At 46.9% G+C, this 16,073-nt stretch overlaps 1 protein-coding gene across 1 annotated transcript; it reads left to right on the top strand.

Moving 5' to 3' along the window:
• The first annotated feature begins 72 nt into the window (after window positions 1–72).
• LOC129865739 (myozenin-2-like) lies at window positions 73–13,793 on the top strand. Its single transcript, XM_055938724.1, has 6 exons — window positions 73–278; window positions 1,395–1,484; window positions 2,407–2,573; window positions 4,849–4,978; window positions 7,225–7,411; window positions 13,171–13,793. The coding sequence occupies exons 2-6, from the start codon at window positions 1,403–1,405 to the stop codon at window positions 13,409–13,411; spliced, it is 807 nt and encodes a 268-aa protein (XP_055794699.1). The 5' UTR covers window positions 73–278; window positions 1,395–1,402; the 3' UTR covers window positions 13,412–13,793.
• Window positions 13,794–16,073: the final 2,280 nt, after the last annotated feature.

The raw sequence follows: 16,073 nt of genomic DNA, 5'->3' as shown, positions 1-16,073 counted from the left end.
CACTCCTCGTTCCTTCACCTAGTCGGGTTGCTTTAGCCTTACCACTCAAACATGCCCAATAACTAGGACACACACAGCCAGTCACTCATCCAGCCAGCCACCGAGCCCCCTTCACCTCCCCCTTCTTCCCACTCACCCCCGTGAAGGCTTCAGTACAGGGGAGTGCAAGGACCCGCGCAGGTCGCCCCACCCAGTCTGACCTCCTCGCCCCACGTCTTCCTAGCTTCCGTAAGGATACAGGCACATGTTGAGACGCCCCTAAAGGGACCTACACACAGGTAAGGTGTCATAGGCATAGGGTCACTTCCTAGGTGCTGTGCCTATATGTTTTGCTGGGTGATACCACAGGGTGACATTGATGTTTCAAGCTTGTTTGGGACTTTCAATAGTCCAGGCGTTATGATTGACAGAGCTGTATTATTGTCAAATCGAACAGTTTTTTTTTTGCATCCCCATGTCTTGTTAATGTAGGACACTTGATGTAAGGTACACGTATATCTACTATATGATCCCTCCTAAGACTTCATGCAGCCTGATATGTGAATGGCTTACTGTATGGTGATGAATGTCATTATACATGTTGATGTCAAGCAAATCTTTTTCACAATATTTCCAAGTTCTCCATACATAGTGTTTGTGGTGCTATTCCCTCAAACGTTACAATTTTTCAAGAGCGTATGAACTAACACTGAGAACTTCTTTGGACGTTTATTGACCTCTCTGGAGGTGACACTAGTGACACTAGAGCTAAGAATGCTTTCATTAAAATGGTCAGATTGTCGTATGGCTAGGAATGGCCCTCAGGCCAAGTGAATGGACAAGACAAGTCCTTTGATTTCTCTGTAAGTTACTCTGCTGTTGTCTTTACCTAAATGATGTTTACCGAATGACTTACTGAATGAGCAGCTATTCACAGAAAACAGATTTTTATGTGGATTTCAAATGAAAACAAGATGGTGCATAGTACAGCTAGACCAAGCAACACAATGGTATGATGTGGACTGTTGCTTTTTCCACATCTTGTCAACCGTCACACATGCTTGCTGTGACATTGCCCGTCCCGTACCTATGTCCTTTCTCAACCCACATGGGTCATTCCAAGCATATTGATTCTCGCTTCACCACCGAGTGATTGCCATGTCTGCCGAGCATGTGCTTGGCGTTTAACGTCCCAAAGTTATTTAAAGGGATGTGTTAACTTTGCCCTTTCAGCACTACCAATAAATTGTACCTGCTGCGGTGGGTGTTTGTTCGTGGCAGGGTGAGTGTAATGTTGGTGAGGATAGCATGCCTTACAGTGCTGCGCGCCATTGCTATCCTTTGGCTTGTTAAGCTAGTTGCTACGGCACAAGGCGTGCCGTCACATGCTGTCCCCTGTGATATTGTTTCCCCAGGGGCAGCGATGTCACAGTTCTCTACCATGACGACCAGCGAGAGGAAGATGCAAGCTGCAGCCATCTGTAGGGAGATACAGCGTCCTGAAGGTATGGTACGACACGTGGCCTCTCTCTCACACTCTCTCTCGCTCTCCCCGCTGCCTCCCTTCTTTAATTTCTAATGTAAAAAAACACATAGACAAACGTGAACAATTTAACTGCAGTCATACAGTACAGACAAATGCATGTGTGTGTGCCTGTAAACAAAGAAAAACACACACTCTCTCTCTCACTCAATCTGTATTAACACTCTCACTCTGTAACAGGGTATCATCTAGTTTGCTACTGGTTTCCAAGTAGCACCATTGAACCGGTCTACGGCCTTGGATATAAATAAGCAAATGTGAAGTTTTATTACTCAATGTAATTAATCCCTTTGTCGTTGTCCTTTGAACAAGCTATTTCTGGGAGGGGACAACTACATGGCTCATTGGGGAGAGAGAGAGAGCCTGAGGGCCACTGACAGCTGAGGGATATTCTGTCAGGCTGGCTTGCTTTTGGCTCATTTGATTAGACTATGACGTCTCCATGATCAGCATGCACGGGGGGGGGGGGGGGGGTTCACTGCTAATCACAAACAAGGGGGCCAACATGAGAGGCTGGCTGACACAGAAAGATTATTCAAAATGTAATGTATTATTGACAGCATACAATGTATTAAGTCAGCGAGATGGGTAGTGGAAATATGTTTTACAGTGAAAGGTAAATCAATAGAATGTAAATAGACAAATGTGAATATTGTCAGTATAACGAGTATAATTTACTCTGACAGACTACAGACTGTATGCATAATAGGGTCGATAAAAAGTAAGGACGTGTGGGACACTAGCTCAGCCAAACACAGATAAAACCATAACAAGGGCATGCACAGCTGAGGTACAGAATGACACAACACACACACACTCATCCCCACCCACCTTTCCCAATACACACCACTCCTACTTTCTCAGAGCTGTTGTGTCTCTTCCAGATGCAGAGATGGACCTGGGGAAGAAGATGAGTGTCCCTAAGGATGTGATGCTGGAGGAGCTGTCTCTGGCCTCCAACAGGGGCTCCCTCCTCTTCGAAAAGCGCAAGAGGCGCTCTGAAAAATACACCTTCGAGAGCATCCAGAATGTAGCCAACACACAGATCAATGTAAGCAACACAAACCCCTTGAATGTGAACGCTAGCTAGATTAAAAACTCTGAATACTACAACGACAATCAAAACACATGGAACAAAGTTGCTGTTTCAACATGAAGGTTTATGGGAAAATGAGCGATATGACCGATACCATTTGCATTTGTTTTGGAGCTCTACGCGATTGTGATGAGAGATTTAAAGAAGGCTCATCACAGAGTTTCCATTTGGTTCATTCAAACCATTATCAATAGCGTTCGAAGAGCTTATCAGCTCTTGTACTGTAGGAGACTGTTCTCCACAGCTAGCACATCTAGTGACTCATTCTCCCCAATCCTATAGTTGCCTATACGCTCACGAGGAGGAGAATGGCAACAGACACTTGACGAACACTATACCTAATTTCCTGATGAAACACATAAGCTCTTGAACTGATTATCAGACTGCAGCCTTACTGCTGCTCAAGACACATTGCAGAAACAACCTAACCGCTAGGGTAAACGGATAGGGGTTAACGGATAGGGGGTAACGGATAGGGGGTAGCGGATAGGGGGTAGCGGATAGGGGGTAGCGGATAGGGGGTAGCGGATAGGGGGTAGCGGATAGGGGGTATTGGATAGGGGGTAACGGATAGGGGGTAGCGGATAGGGGGTAGCGGATAGGGGGTAGCGGATAGGGGGTAGCGGATAGGGGGTAGCGGATAGGGGTTAACGGATAGGGGGTAACGGATAGGGGGTAGCGGATAGGGGGTAGCGGATAGGGGGTAGCGGATAGGGGGTAGCGGATAGGGGGTAGCGGATAGGGGGTATTGGATAGGGGGTAACGGATAGGGGGTAGCGGATAGGGGGTAGCGGATAGAGGTTGTTTCTGGATAAGGCCTTGTACTTGCATAATAGCTATGAGATTCTTACAACGGGCATAAGTTAAAAGTCCTGTTTACAAGCTTTGTGTTTGGATGGGCAGTGTGCCAAGTCTTCATCTTCTCGTCCCGGCAATTTAGGCCACTTAGGCCCTAGCGTCTACTTTAGGCCCTAGCGCCTACTTTAGGCCCTAGCGTCTACTTTAGGCCCTAGCGTCTACTTTAGGCCCTAGCGTCTACTTTAGGCCCTAGCGTCTACTTTAGGCCCTAGCGCCTACTTTAGGCCCTAGCGCCTACTTTAGGCCCTAGCGCCTACTTTAGGCCCTAGCGTCTACTTTAGGCCCTAGCGCCTACTTTAGGCCCTAGCGTCTACTTTAGGCCCTAGCGTCTACTTTAGGCCCTAGCGCCTACTATGCTACTCAGACCACATAGGGACATTTCCCCATATACTTTACCAAACTAATTGAAAACAGAGAGTCCAATCTGTTTCTTTCCATTTAGAAGTCACATCCAGGACACTTCCTCTGATACCTAGTTGTTTGAGCCTGTATACACACACACACACACACACACACAGACACACACACATACATACAGGCAACTGCCAAAATAAAGGAAACACTTGAGTAAATGAGGGATACAAAGTATATTGAAATCAGGTGCTTCTACATAGATGTCGTTTCTGAGTTAATTTAGCAATTAACATCCCATCATGTTAAGAGTCATGAATAACATTCCCAGTCGCCCATTATTTTGTCAATCATGGCTAGAAGAAGATATCTCAGTGACTTTGAAAGAGGGGTCTTAAAGGAGCATAGAGTGTTTAAAGTGTGTCTGTGTATGTGTAAGTCTTAGTCACTAGATCGCAACCCATTTGAACACTTATGGGAGATTCTGGAGCAGTGCCAGAGACAGTGTTTTCAACCACCATCACCAAATGATGTAATTTCTCATGGAAGAATCCAATAGATTCTGCAAGCGTCTGGAACTCAATAACAAGGCGCATTGAAGCTGTTTTGGCAGTTACCTGTACATTTTAAGGTAGTTTGGAATATATTGACACTGAATCTGATGAAATTATTAAAACTCTAAATGAAAATAGTTTGATCTTGCAGTCCCCGTTTGTTTACCTTTTGGGGCAAAGGGGAACTTATTTCAAGTTGTCAACATTTCCTGAGGAAGTCCTGGCATAAATTAGTACAAATATCACTGGGAGGATGAAAGTTACCCACTGTGGACCACAGCACAGGATATTCAAACATGGGAAAACAATGCTCCTTATGTTACTGGCTCTACATAAGACAGTCACTGAACTCGCCATCGTTCTCCCCATCTCACTTTCTCTTTCTTAACCCCTCTATCTCTCTGACCTTTGCTCTAAACTGTCGCTCTCCTTGCCTTTTCCCTCCCTCCCTCTCACCTTCCCCTTAGAATGGAGTAACTCTTCAAACGCAGAGTCAAGAAACCACAGAAAGCAACAGCTTGGGAGTGGAACAGTCTAGAACACCCCCGAACACGCCTGATCCGAGCAACACCCCCAACCCAGACAACATTGCACCAGGTGGGTGCTGCTACTGCGACATAACCTCGGCTCTAAACTCATGACCCCATGACCCCTACGACTCAGTAACCTGGATGTCAGTGGAGTCATGAGCATGATTTATACTAGCGCGGGTGAGCCGGTGACATTGAAGTCATCAAGTCGTGGCCAGTTGAAAACGTTTGTTGGAGCACGTGCATCGGGCACAGAGCTCAAAACCTTGGGCCAAATTAAAAATTACGCAGCCCGGTGAGAATATCCCTGGCCTTATGTCCTTTCAAGAAACTAACCCTAGTGCCTTACCCCCTAGACAGGATTTTACTTGTGTTAAGTAATATGGTCATAAATACACCTTGCACTCTGGTAGAACTTTAGGTACTAGTAACGTTTACTCCTTTATTCACATGAGGTAAGTGAATGGATAAAATAAGTCTTGGTCCAGCTGGATTTAACAAACTATGAAATGTTTTGCTACGACGTGGGGATAGTCTTCATTGTTTTGGCATTTTATTAATTCCATTGCATTTTTTTCTACTTAGGAGTCTTCGTGGGGGGAAAACATTATTCTTGAGTGGAATCTTCCGGCTCCAGGGCAGGAGCATTCCTTCTCCCCCCTCTATCTTTCTCTGTGGATCTCTCCCTCACTCTCTGTATCTATCCATTCTCCCCCTTCCCTCACTTTTTATGGGCGACCTTGGGGATAGTTTGATAACAGTCAAGTTTCCTCCACAGGAAATGTGCAGAGTATTTCCTGTGTCCACCACTCGCTGTCCTCTGAGAACCATCAGGAAGAGAATGGCGCTCGGATCATGCTCAACCTCCTGATCCAGCACCGTCAACATAATATGGACACCAGTTTAGCCGATGAGCACATGGAGACAGTTTGTGATGCTATTTTGGGAACATACGACTACGCCACCACCTTGAGAGGGAGTCGGCGGAGAAGTCAGTGGACACAGCGATAACAGTAGCCGAGAAATGGGGTCAAAGGGTATCGGATGTCACACGTGTAATGACTCTTAAATTAGCCAAGAGATGGACCCAGATGTTTCACTTTTGGGTGTCTAATGGCTTGTTGAAGAGTGTGAATAGGGAAGGGAAGCAAGGAAATGCTGGCTACCGAATAAATCACTGCACCGCAATCAGACTATTGTGTTGCAATGTTACTCCACTGATATACCCATATTGATAGCACTTTACATTACAGAGTGGCAAAAGGGCTAATATTATGGTAATACAGTGGTAATAGATATGTAATACTACCATGTTATCACCATGGTACCACTTTATTCATTGCTGTAATGTCAAGTGCTACCCAAATATCTTATCCCTCTGGTAGTGTGGGTCTGTCTGATGGACTGGCTCGAGATCGTGACGCGAACGTGAGAAGATGCGGTTATTTCACATTTGGAACAATGCTTCAAAACATGGAGTCAAAACTTTGTCTCTAGTCTTGTTGTCTATATCTACCATGCCTTAACCCCATGTCCCTAATACAGTGATCTCCCTTTTATCTTCCCAACCCCCAGTGTTTCCTGCAGTGCGGCAGTCACAGTACATTTACCACAACACATTGGAGCAGCCAAATACAGCCAAATGTGCAGCCATGCTCGTGAACACTTTTCCGTGGCCCCAAGTAGATCTTGTGGTTTGCGTTTGTGAAGGAAGTTTCTCAAAAAAACAGCAGAACTCCCCTGAGGGGACAATGTTTGGTCTTTCTCATTTCCTCCTCGATAAAACAAACTCTGAATATTTTGGGGGGGTTGGACGTGACACAGCAACACCCTACGTTACGTAACACATGTGCTTGCAAGTCGCCACTGGCGAAGAACACTCGTTTTGAAGGATACTTATTTGGATAGGCCTTCCCTGTCACCCTTACACCACACAGTAAAATGTCCTTCACGTTGGTTCACTGTGAAACTTAACCATATTTTTGACCATACAGGGAGAACCCATATAGTGCTGCACATGGGTTATATTGAGGTTTGTGAAAGACAAAAATCAGCTTGGGAGTACTGTATATGACCTGATAGATTCCTCAAATGTCATTGTAAATCATTACACCATCTCTCTGTTATGCAGTTTCTCACTGCCTCCTTCTCTTCCCTATTTCTATGTCTAGCTCTCCCTCCACCACCTCTCCCTTTGATTCTTCCTCTCCCGCTCTCAACTTCTTCTACCGCTTTGACAAACTGTACCGAATCAGGGTTATGTGGAGTCACAGGGCCCTTACACCAGATTCACTCTCCCCCTCTTTTGCCCAGGTTATGGTGGACCTCTAAAACAAATGGAACCAGAGAAGTTCAACAGCACATGCCTCCCCAAGTCCTACCACTCCCCCTGGGACCAGGCCATCTACCACAGCGACCCCTCCCTGGCCGATAGCCTTGTCAACCACCTGCCAGAGCCAGAGGCCAAGCCTGAAGGACCAGGGTACAAGAGCTTCAACAGGTATGGCTGATGATGGACCTGTCCTGGACCACACTTTGGCTTAAATAGTACAGTACTTGCCATGCCGGAGGCTGGTGCAGTAGTAATGTTCCAGACTCTAGACAAATTATACCCCCACGGCAACGAAGGTTCAAGCCTTCGCTCAGCTGACTGTGGGCAGCAGGTAGCCTAAAAAGTTAATAAATACATACAGTACAAGTCAAAAGTTTGGACACACCTACTCATTCAAGGATTCTTCTTTATTTTTTACCATTTTCTACATTATAGAATAATAGTGAAGACATCAAAACTATGAAATAACACATATGGAATCATTTATTAACCCCCAAAAAGTGGTAAACAAATCATAATATATTTTATATTTGAGATTCTTCAAAGTAGCCACCCTTTGCCTTGATGACAGCTTTGCACAATCTTGGCATTCTCTCAACCAGCTTCATGGAGGTAGTCACCTGGAATGTATTTCAATTAACAGGTGTGCCTTGTTAAAAGGTAATTTGTGGAATTTCTTTCCGTCTTAATGTGTTTGAGTCAATCAGATGTGTTGTGACAAGGTAGGGGTGGTATACAGAAGATAGCCCTATTTGGTCAAAGACCAAGTCCATATTATGGCAAGAACAGCTCGAAGAAGCAAATAGAAACGACAGTCCATCATTACTTTAAGACATGAAGGTCAGTCAATCAGTAAAATTTGTGCAGTCGCAAAAGCAATCAAGCTCTATGATGAAACTGGCTCTCATGAGGACCACCACAGGAGAAGAAGACCCAGAGTTACCTCTGCTGCAGAGGATAAGTTAGAGTTAAATGCACCTCAGAAGTTGCAGCCAAAATAAATGCTTCAGAGTTCAAGTAACAGACACATCTCAACATCAACTGTTCAGAGGAGACTGCGTGAAATCAGTCCTTAATGGTCAAATTGCTGCAAAGAAACCACTACTAAAGGACACCAATAAGAAGAAGAGACTTGCTTGGGCTAAGAAACATGAGCAATGGATATTTTACCGATGGAAATCTGTCCTTTAGTCTGATGAGTCCAAATTTGAGATTTTTGGTTCCAACCGCCGTGTCTTTGTGAGAAGCAGAGTAGGTGAATGGATGATCTCCGCATGTGTGGTTCCCATCATGAAGCATGGAGGAGGTGTGATGGTGCTTTGCTGGTGACACTGTCTGTGATTTATTAGGAATTCAAGGCACACTACCACAGCATTCTGCAGAGCTACACGATCCCATCTGGTATGCACTTAGTGGGACTATCATTTGTTTTTCAACAGGAAAATGACCCAAAACACACATCCAGGCTGTGTAAGGGCTATTTGACCAAGGAGAGTGATGGCGTACTGCATCAGATGACCTGGCCTCCACAATCACCCGACCTCAACCCAATTGAGATGGTTTGGGATGAGTTGGACCGCAGAGTGAAGGAAAAGCAGCCAACAAGTGCTCAGCGTATATGGGAACTCCTTCAAGACTGTTGGAACAGCATTCCTCATGAAGCTGGTTGAGAGAATGCCAAGAGTGTGCAAAGCGGTCATCAAGGCAAAGGGTGAATCTAAAATATATTTTGATTTGTTTAACACTTTTTTGGTTACTAAACAGGATTCCATATGTGTTATTTCATAGTTTGGATGTCTTCACTATTATTCTACAATGTAGAAAATAGTAAAAATAAAGAAAAACCTTTGAATGAGTAGGTGTGTCCAAACTTTTGACTGGTACTGATTATATTTTACTGTATTTTTTAAGTGACTCAGTTCGGCTTTCAACTTACTTGAGAAAGTTGTAATAGTTGTCACGCCCTGGCCTTATTATTCTTTGTTTTCTTTATTATTTTAGTTAGGTCAGGGTGTGACATGGGTAATTGTCTATGTAAAACGTTTGTAGCCTGTATGTATGTGCACAACGTTTGTAGCTTCACGGTCGTTTTGTTGTTTTGTTAGTTTGTATAGAGTTTTGTGTCGTGTTCATCTTCGTGTTGTTAAATAAAAGAAGATGGCTTATTTTCCAACTGCTGCATTTTGGTCCGTCAATCCGCCACACGATCGTGACAGAATTACCCACCATAGGACCAAGCGGCATGGAAGGCGGCAACAGGACCTACCCACAAAGGATTTCTGGACATGGGAGGAGATACTGGATGGTAAGGGGCCGTGGGATCAACCTGGAGAATATCGCCTCCCTCGTGAAGAGCTGGAGGCAGCGAAAGCCGAGAGGAGGCGATATGAGGAGGCAGCACGGAGACAAGGCTGGAAGCCCGTGAGTACAACCCAAAAATTTCTTGGGGGGGGCCTTAAAGGGAGTGTGGCGAAGTCAGGTAGGAAACCTGCACCTACTCCCTGTACTTACCGTGGAGAGCGAGAGTACGGGCAGACACCGTGTTACGCAGTAGAGCGCACGGTGTCTCCTGTACGCGTGCATAGCCCGGTTCGGTACATTGCAGCTCCACGTATCGGCCGGGCTAGACTGAGCGTTGAGCCATATGTCATGAAGCCGGCCCAACGCATCTGGTCACCAGTGCGTCTCCTCGGGCCGGCGTACATGGCACCAGCCTTACGCATGGTGTCCCCGGTTCGCCTACATAGGCCGGTGCGGGTTATTCCACCTCCCCGCACTGGTCAGGCGACGGGGAGCATAGAACCAGGTAAGGTTGGGCAGGCTCGGCGTTCAAGGGAGCCAGTACGCCTGCACGGTCCGGTATTTCCGGCGCCACCTCCCCGCCCCAACCCAGTACCACCAGTGCCTCCTCCACGCACTAGCTATATGGTGCGTGTCTCCAGCCCTTTACCACCAGTGTCTAAACCACGCACCAAGCCTCCTGTGTGTCCCCAGAGTCCTGTGCGTCCTGTTGCTGCTCCCCGCACTAGCCCTGAGATGCGTGTCTCCAGCCCGGTGCCACCAGTCCCGGCACCACGCACCAGGCCTACAGTGCGCCTCAGCCGGCAGGAGTCTGCCGTCTGCACAGCGTTGACTGAACTGCTCGTCTCCCCAGCGCCATCTGAGCCATCCGTCTCCCCAGCGCCATCTGAGCCATCCGTCTCCCCAGCGCCATCTGAGCCATCCGTCTCCCCAGCGCCATCTGAGCCATCCGTCTGCAATGAGCCTGCAAAGCCGCCCGTCTGCCATGAGCCCACTGAGCCGTCCGCCAGACAGGAGCCGCTAGAGCCGCCAGCCAGACAGGAGCCGCTAGAGCCGCCAGCCAGACAGGAGCCGCTAGAGCCGCCAGCCAGACAGGAGCCGCTAGAGCCGTCAACCAGACAGGATCTGCCAGAGCCGCCAACCAGACAGGATCTGCCAGAGCCGCCAACCAGACAGGATCTGCCAGAGCCGCCAACCAGACAGGAGCAGCCAGATCAGTCAGCCAGCCATGAGCAGCCAGATCCGTCAGCCAGCCATGAGCAGCCAGATCCGTCAGCCAGCCATGAGCAGCCAGATCCGTCAGCTAGCCATGAGCAGCCAGATCCGTCAGCTAGCCATGAGCAGCCAGATCCGTCAGCTAGCCATGAGCAGCCAGATCCGTCAGCTAGCCATGAGCAGCCAGATCCGTCAGCTAGCCATGAGCAGCCAGATCCGTCAGCTAGCCATGAGCAGCCAGATCCGTTAGCTAGCCATGAGCAGCCAGATCCGTTAGCTAGCCATGAGCAGCCAGATCCGTCAGCTAGCCATGAGCAGCCAGATCCGTCAGCTAGCCATGAGCAGCCAGATCCGTCAGCTAGCCATGAGCAGCCAGATCCGTCAGCTAGCCATGAGCAGCCAGATCCGTCAGCCAGCCATGAGCAGCCAGATCCGTCAGCCAGCCATGAGCAGCCAGATCCGTCAGCCAGCCATGAGCAGCCAGATCCGTCAGCCAGCCATGAGCAGCCAGATCAGTTAGCCAGCCATGAGCAGCCAGATCTGTCAGCCAGCCATGGGCCGTCCCTCAGTCCGGAGCTGCAGTCCCTCAGTCCGGAGCTGCAGTCCCTCAGTCCGGAGCTGCCATTCCTCAGTCCGGAGCTGCCCCTTACCCTGGTGCTGCCCCTTACCCTGGTGCTGCCCCTTACCCTGGTGCTGCCCCTTACCCTGGTACTGCCCCTTATCCTGGTACTGCCCCTGACCCTGGTACTGCCCCTTACCCTGGTACTGGTCCTTAGTCCGGAGCTGTCCCTTAGTCCGGAACTCCCCCTTAATGCAATGGGGTTAATGTGGAGGGGGGTCGTTTGGAGGAAGCCTAGGAGGTGGTTAGGTACTGTGGTGACGTGGGGACTACGACCAGAGCCGGAGCCGCCACCGTGGAGGGGAGCCCACCCAGACCCTCCCCTAGACTGTGTATGGTGCGCCCGGAGTTCGCGCCTCAAGGGGGGGGTTATGTCACGCCCTGGCCTTATTATTCTTTGTTTTCTTTATTATTTTAGTTAGGTCAGGGTGTGACATGGGTAATTGTCTATGTAAAACGTTTGTAGCCTGTATGTATGTGCACAACGTTTGTAGCTTCACGGTCGTTTTGTTGTTTTGTTAGTTTGTATAGAGTTTTGTGTCGTGTTCATCTTCGTGTTGTTAAATAAAAGAAGATGGCTTATTTTCCAACTGCTGCATTTTGGTCCGTCAATCCGCCACACGATCGTGACAATAGTAGAATGCACAAGGTGTAATTTTGAAATTGGGTAGTGCGCATCATCAGTTTCCTCTTGTCATGTCAGTCATTGCATACCTCAGAGAGCTATTTATAACTTCTCAGAAATGTCCAGATCAACTAGCCCACGTTTTTTAGCTAGGTTTTTTGTCCCATAGATTTTGTAGCAATGTTCGAGTCACTGAAATATCACATGGCATGGTAAAATGTATAGAATTGCAAGAAAATGTACTTTAAAACTGCAACATTTTCTCTGCACCCCATGACAAAATGTGTAGAATTGTAGGAAATAAGCTTTAAACCTGCAAAATGTTCTCTCCATCAACAAGAGGGGGGTGGACAGTTTGTGTCATGAACAGTGCTTGTGCCCATAGAAATAGACATGGGGTGCGGAATGTTCCCCAATGCTGCAAGGTGTGGGCTTGAGTGAAAACCGCTAGGCCAGGGGTTCCCAAAGTTTAAGAGCCAGAAGATCGCTGGTTCGAATCCCAGAGCCAACATGGTGGGGGGAAAAATGCTGTTCTGCCATTGAGCTAGGCAGTTAACCCCCAACAACTGCTCCCCGGGCGCGGATGACATGGATGTCGATTATGGCTGGCCCCCGCACCTCTTTGATTCAGAGGGGTTGGGTTCAATGCGGAAGACACATTTCCGTTGAATGCATTCAGTTTTGCAACTGACTAGGTATCCCCCCTTTCCCTGACTGGCTGTGCCCTTCCTTACTGTTCCTCCTCCTAGGTCTATCCCCCAAATCTTGTTTCTAACTCTGTCCTGACCCTCCAAAAAAATATACATTAAATGGAGGTTTGATACTCCGATCTCCTTAAAAAAAAGATTATGCTTTACCCTTGCAAGAAACAAGTAGTGTTAAGAACAGTTGGTTTTCTACACAACATTCTATATCTCTACTAGGCAGAAATGTGTACAAATGTAAACTTGCTTTTACACTTTGGTAGCGGATGAAGTGTCCAGTGACATACTGTACATTCCTTTATCTGAATCACAACATTGTCAACAGATACACCATACATCTCTTACCATGTCAACAGAGCATGTCCTCCAGCCAGAGGCTTAGACTCTTTGATGTCACTTCCCCTCTGCCTCGTTAGTTGTGCAAGGCTAATATTAACATTGTCAATCCTCTATCCATCTCCAGAGTGGCTACCCCGTTTGGTGGCTTCGGCGGCAAGTCTACCATACCGGCCCCGTTGTTCAAGACCCCCGATGTGGAACACAACCCCATGTCGGAGCTGTACCCAGAGCTCCAGGGGGAGCCTGCGGTGCAGAGGCCCACATTCAACAGGGTGCCCTGCGGCTGGGCGGGGGCCAATGTCCCCCTCATCCTCCCCAAAATGCACCTGGATCCCATGTTTATCCCAGAGTCCGATGACCTTTGAACTTCTGGCGGTTGCTCAGTCTTCTGAGATGCTGCCTGGTCTGCTACCCAAAAGTCCTTCCGCTAGGTTAGGGTCAGAATAGGGTCAGAATGAGGGAAGGAGGCATTTTTGATTGCCTGCTTAAGGCAAGTTAGCTACTTTTTTGTGGCGAAAATACAAGTTTCTCTGATTAACTGATCTGCCCATGCCCAAGGTGTTCTGCCCATCTCCAAACTGCACTTGAAATAAGTAAACCAGCTAGTTTACACTAGCTAGAGTTACTAAATAGAGTATAGGATATTTACATACTGCACATTGATGTGTATAAGATATCATTTATCTGCCTGATGACATTTGATTACTGTATTAGTTGTTTTTGAGCTAAATAAAATGAATAAATAAAAGCACAACGTTATAATTTCAGTTTACAATTGAATTGCATTTTTTCCTGCTGAATTACATCAGCATATACAGTACACTCTATATCCCTTGTGATTGAGACACAAATTGCTTTAACATATTCCCAGAGAAATGCTTGAATAACTGTTCAGCAGTGAAGCATCCATGGGCCGCATGACATTGTATTTTTTATTTACTGAGTTACAGTTCATATACTGAAATCAGTCAAATGAAAGAAAGAAATTAGGCCCTGATCTATGGATTTCACATGACCGGGAAGCATACAGATATGCTTGTTGGTCAGATCCCTTAAAAAAAAAAGTAGGGTCGTGGATCAGAAAACCAGACAGTATCTGGTGACCACCATTTGCATCATGCAGCACAGCAAATCTCCTTCGCATAGAGTTGATCTGGCTGTTGATTGTGGCCTGTGGAATGCTGTCCCACTCCTCTTCAATGCCTGTGCGACGTTGCTAGATATTGGCGGGTACACATCGATCCAGAGCATCCCAAACATGCTCAAAGGGTGACATTTCTGGTGTGTGTGCAGGCCACGGAAGAACTGGGTCATTTTCAGCTTCCAGAAATTGCGTACAGATCCTTGCGACATGGGGCTGTGCATCATCATGCTGAAACATGAGGTGATGGCGGTGGATGAATGTCATAACAATGGACCTCAGGATCTCGTCACAGTATCTCTGTGCATTCAAATTGCCATCGATAAAATGCAATTGTGTTCATTGTCCATAGCTTATGCCTGCCCATAGCATGATCCCACTGCCACCATGGGGCACTCTGTTAACAACGTTGACATCAGCAAACCACTCGCCCACACGACGCCATCTGCCCGGTACAGTTGAAACCGAGATTCATCCGTGAAGAGCACACTTCTGCAGTGTGCCAGTGGCAATCGAAGGTGAGCATTTGCCCACTGAAGTCGGTTACGATGCTGAACCGCAGTCAGGTTAAGACCCTGGTGAGGAAGACGAGCACGCAGATGAGCTTCCCTGAAACGGTTTAACAGTTTGTGCAGAAATTCTTCGGTTGCGCAAACCCACAGTTTCATCAGCTGTCTGGATGGCTGGTCTCAGACGATCCCGCAGGTGAAGAAGCCGGATATGGAGGTCCTGGGCTGGCATGGTTACACGTGGTCTGCGGTTGTGAGGCCATTGGACAGGCCGCCAAATTCTCTAACACGTCATCAGACGTTATGGTAGAGAAATTATCTGGCAACAGCACGCTCCCTCAAAACTTGAGACATCTGTGGCACTGTGTTGGGTGACAAAACTGAACATTATAGTGGCCTTTTATTGTCCCCAGCACAAGGTGCACTTGTGTAATGAGCATGCAGTTTAATCAGCTTCTTGATATGCCACACCTGTCAGATGCATGGATTAGCTTTCCAAAGGAGAAATGCTCACCAACAGGGATGTAAACAAATATGTGCAAAACATTTTACAGAAATAAGCTTTTTGTGTGTATGGAAAATGTCTGGGATCTTTTTTTTCTTCTCATGAAACATGGGAACAACACTTTACATGTTGCGTTTGCACTTTTGTTTATCTGCTTATCTACAGAACTCCACATGCAACTTAATTCAAATTCAAAAGTGAGATTCTTTCATGGCTTTATGAATAATAATCATAATTTGGAGCCATTCTTTTACAGAGTTGACTTCATGCACTCCATGAAAGCGAGGAAAGTATATCACACATGATATAATGGCATTGTGTGATTGACTGGGGGGGCACCCCTGGGGGGTTATGATGAGCACAGAGAGGGAGGGAGTGAGAGAGACATACAGACGGCCAGACAGACTAGCAGTCAAATGAATATATACAGACAGACACAGGCAGGGAAGCAGACAGAGACAGACAATCCATTCAAACAGAATCTTGACATGTGTAAAAGACAGCTTTTTGTTTAGCTGTCCATCAACACCAGAGCAGTGTGTGGTACGTCAGAAACCATGGAGTGTAATATACGACTGTACATTGAAGCAAGCTAAATGTACTGCCCTTGTGGATTGCAAAACCGGTTGGTCACTGGTGGATCTGAAAAGAATTGGGTTCTCTGCAAATGTCAGCTTTCGGAGAGTGTTTTTGATCTTATCTCTCTGTACATTTAAGCAATAAGGCATAAGAATCCAGGGGTTATCGTATGAGAACTCCTGACTAAGGGCTGTTCTTAGGCCCAAGGTCGAAACCTAAACGGTTTGAGCGCCTTATTGTCTTTATAAAATGGTTGCCAACATATTTATAAAAATAATGAAATTTTCATTAAA

Source organism: Salvelinus fontinalis, chromosome 11, assembly GCF_029448725.1.
Source record: "Salvelinus fontinalis isolate EN_2023a chromosome 11, ASM2944872v1, whole genome shotgun sequence".
Classification (NCBI taxonomy): domain Eukaryota; kingdom Metazoa; phylum Chordata; class Actinopteri; order Salmoniformes; family Salmonidae; genus Salvelinus; species Salvelinus fontinalis.
Note: the sequence above shows the minus strand (reverse complement) of the source record. Positions and strands in the feature narration are given on the sequence as shown.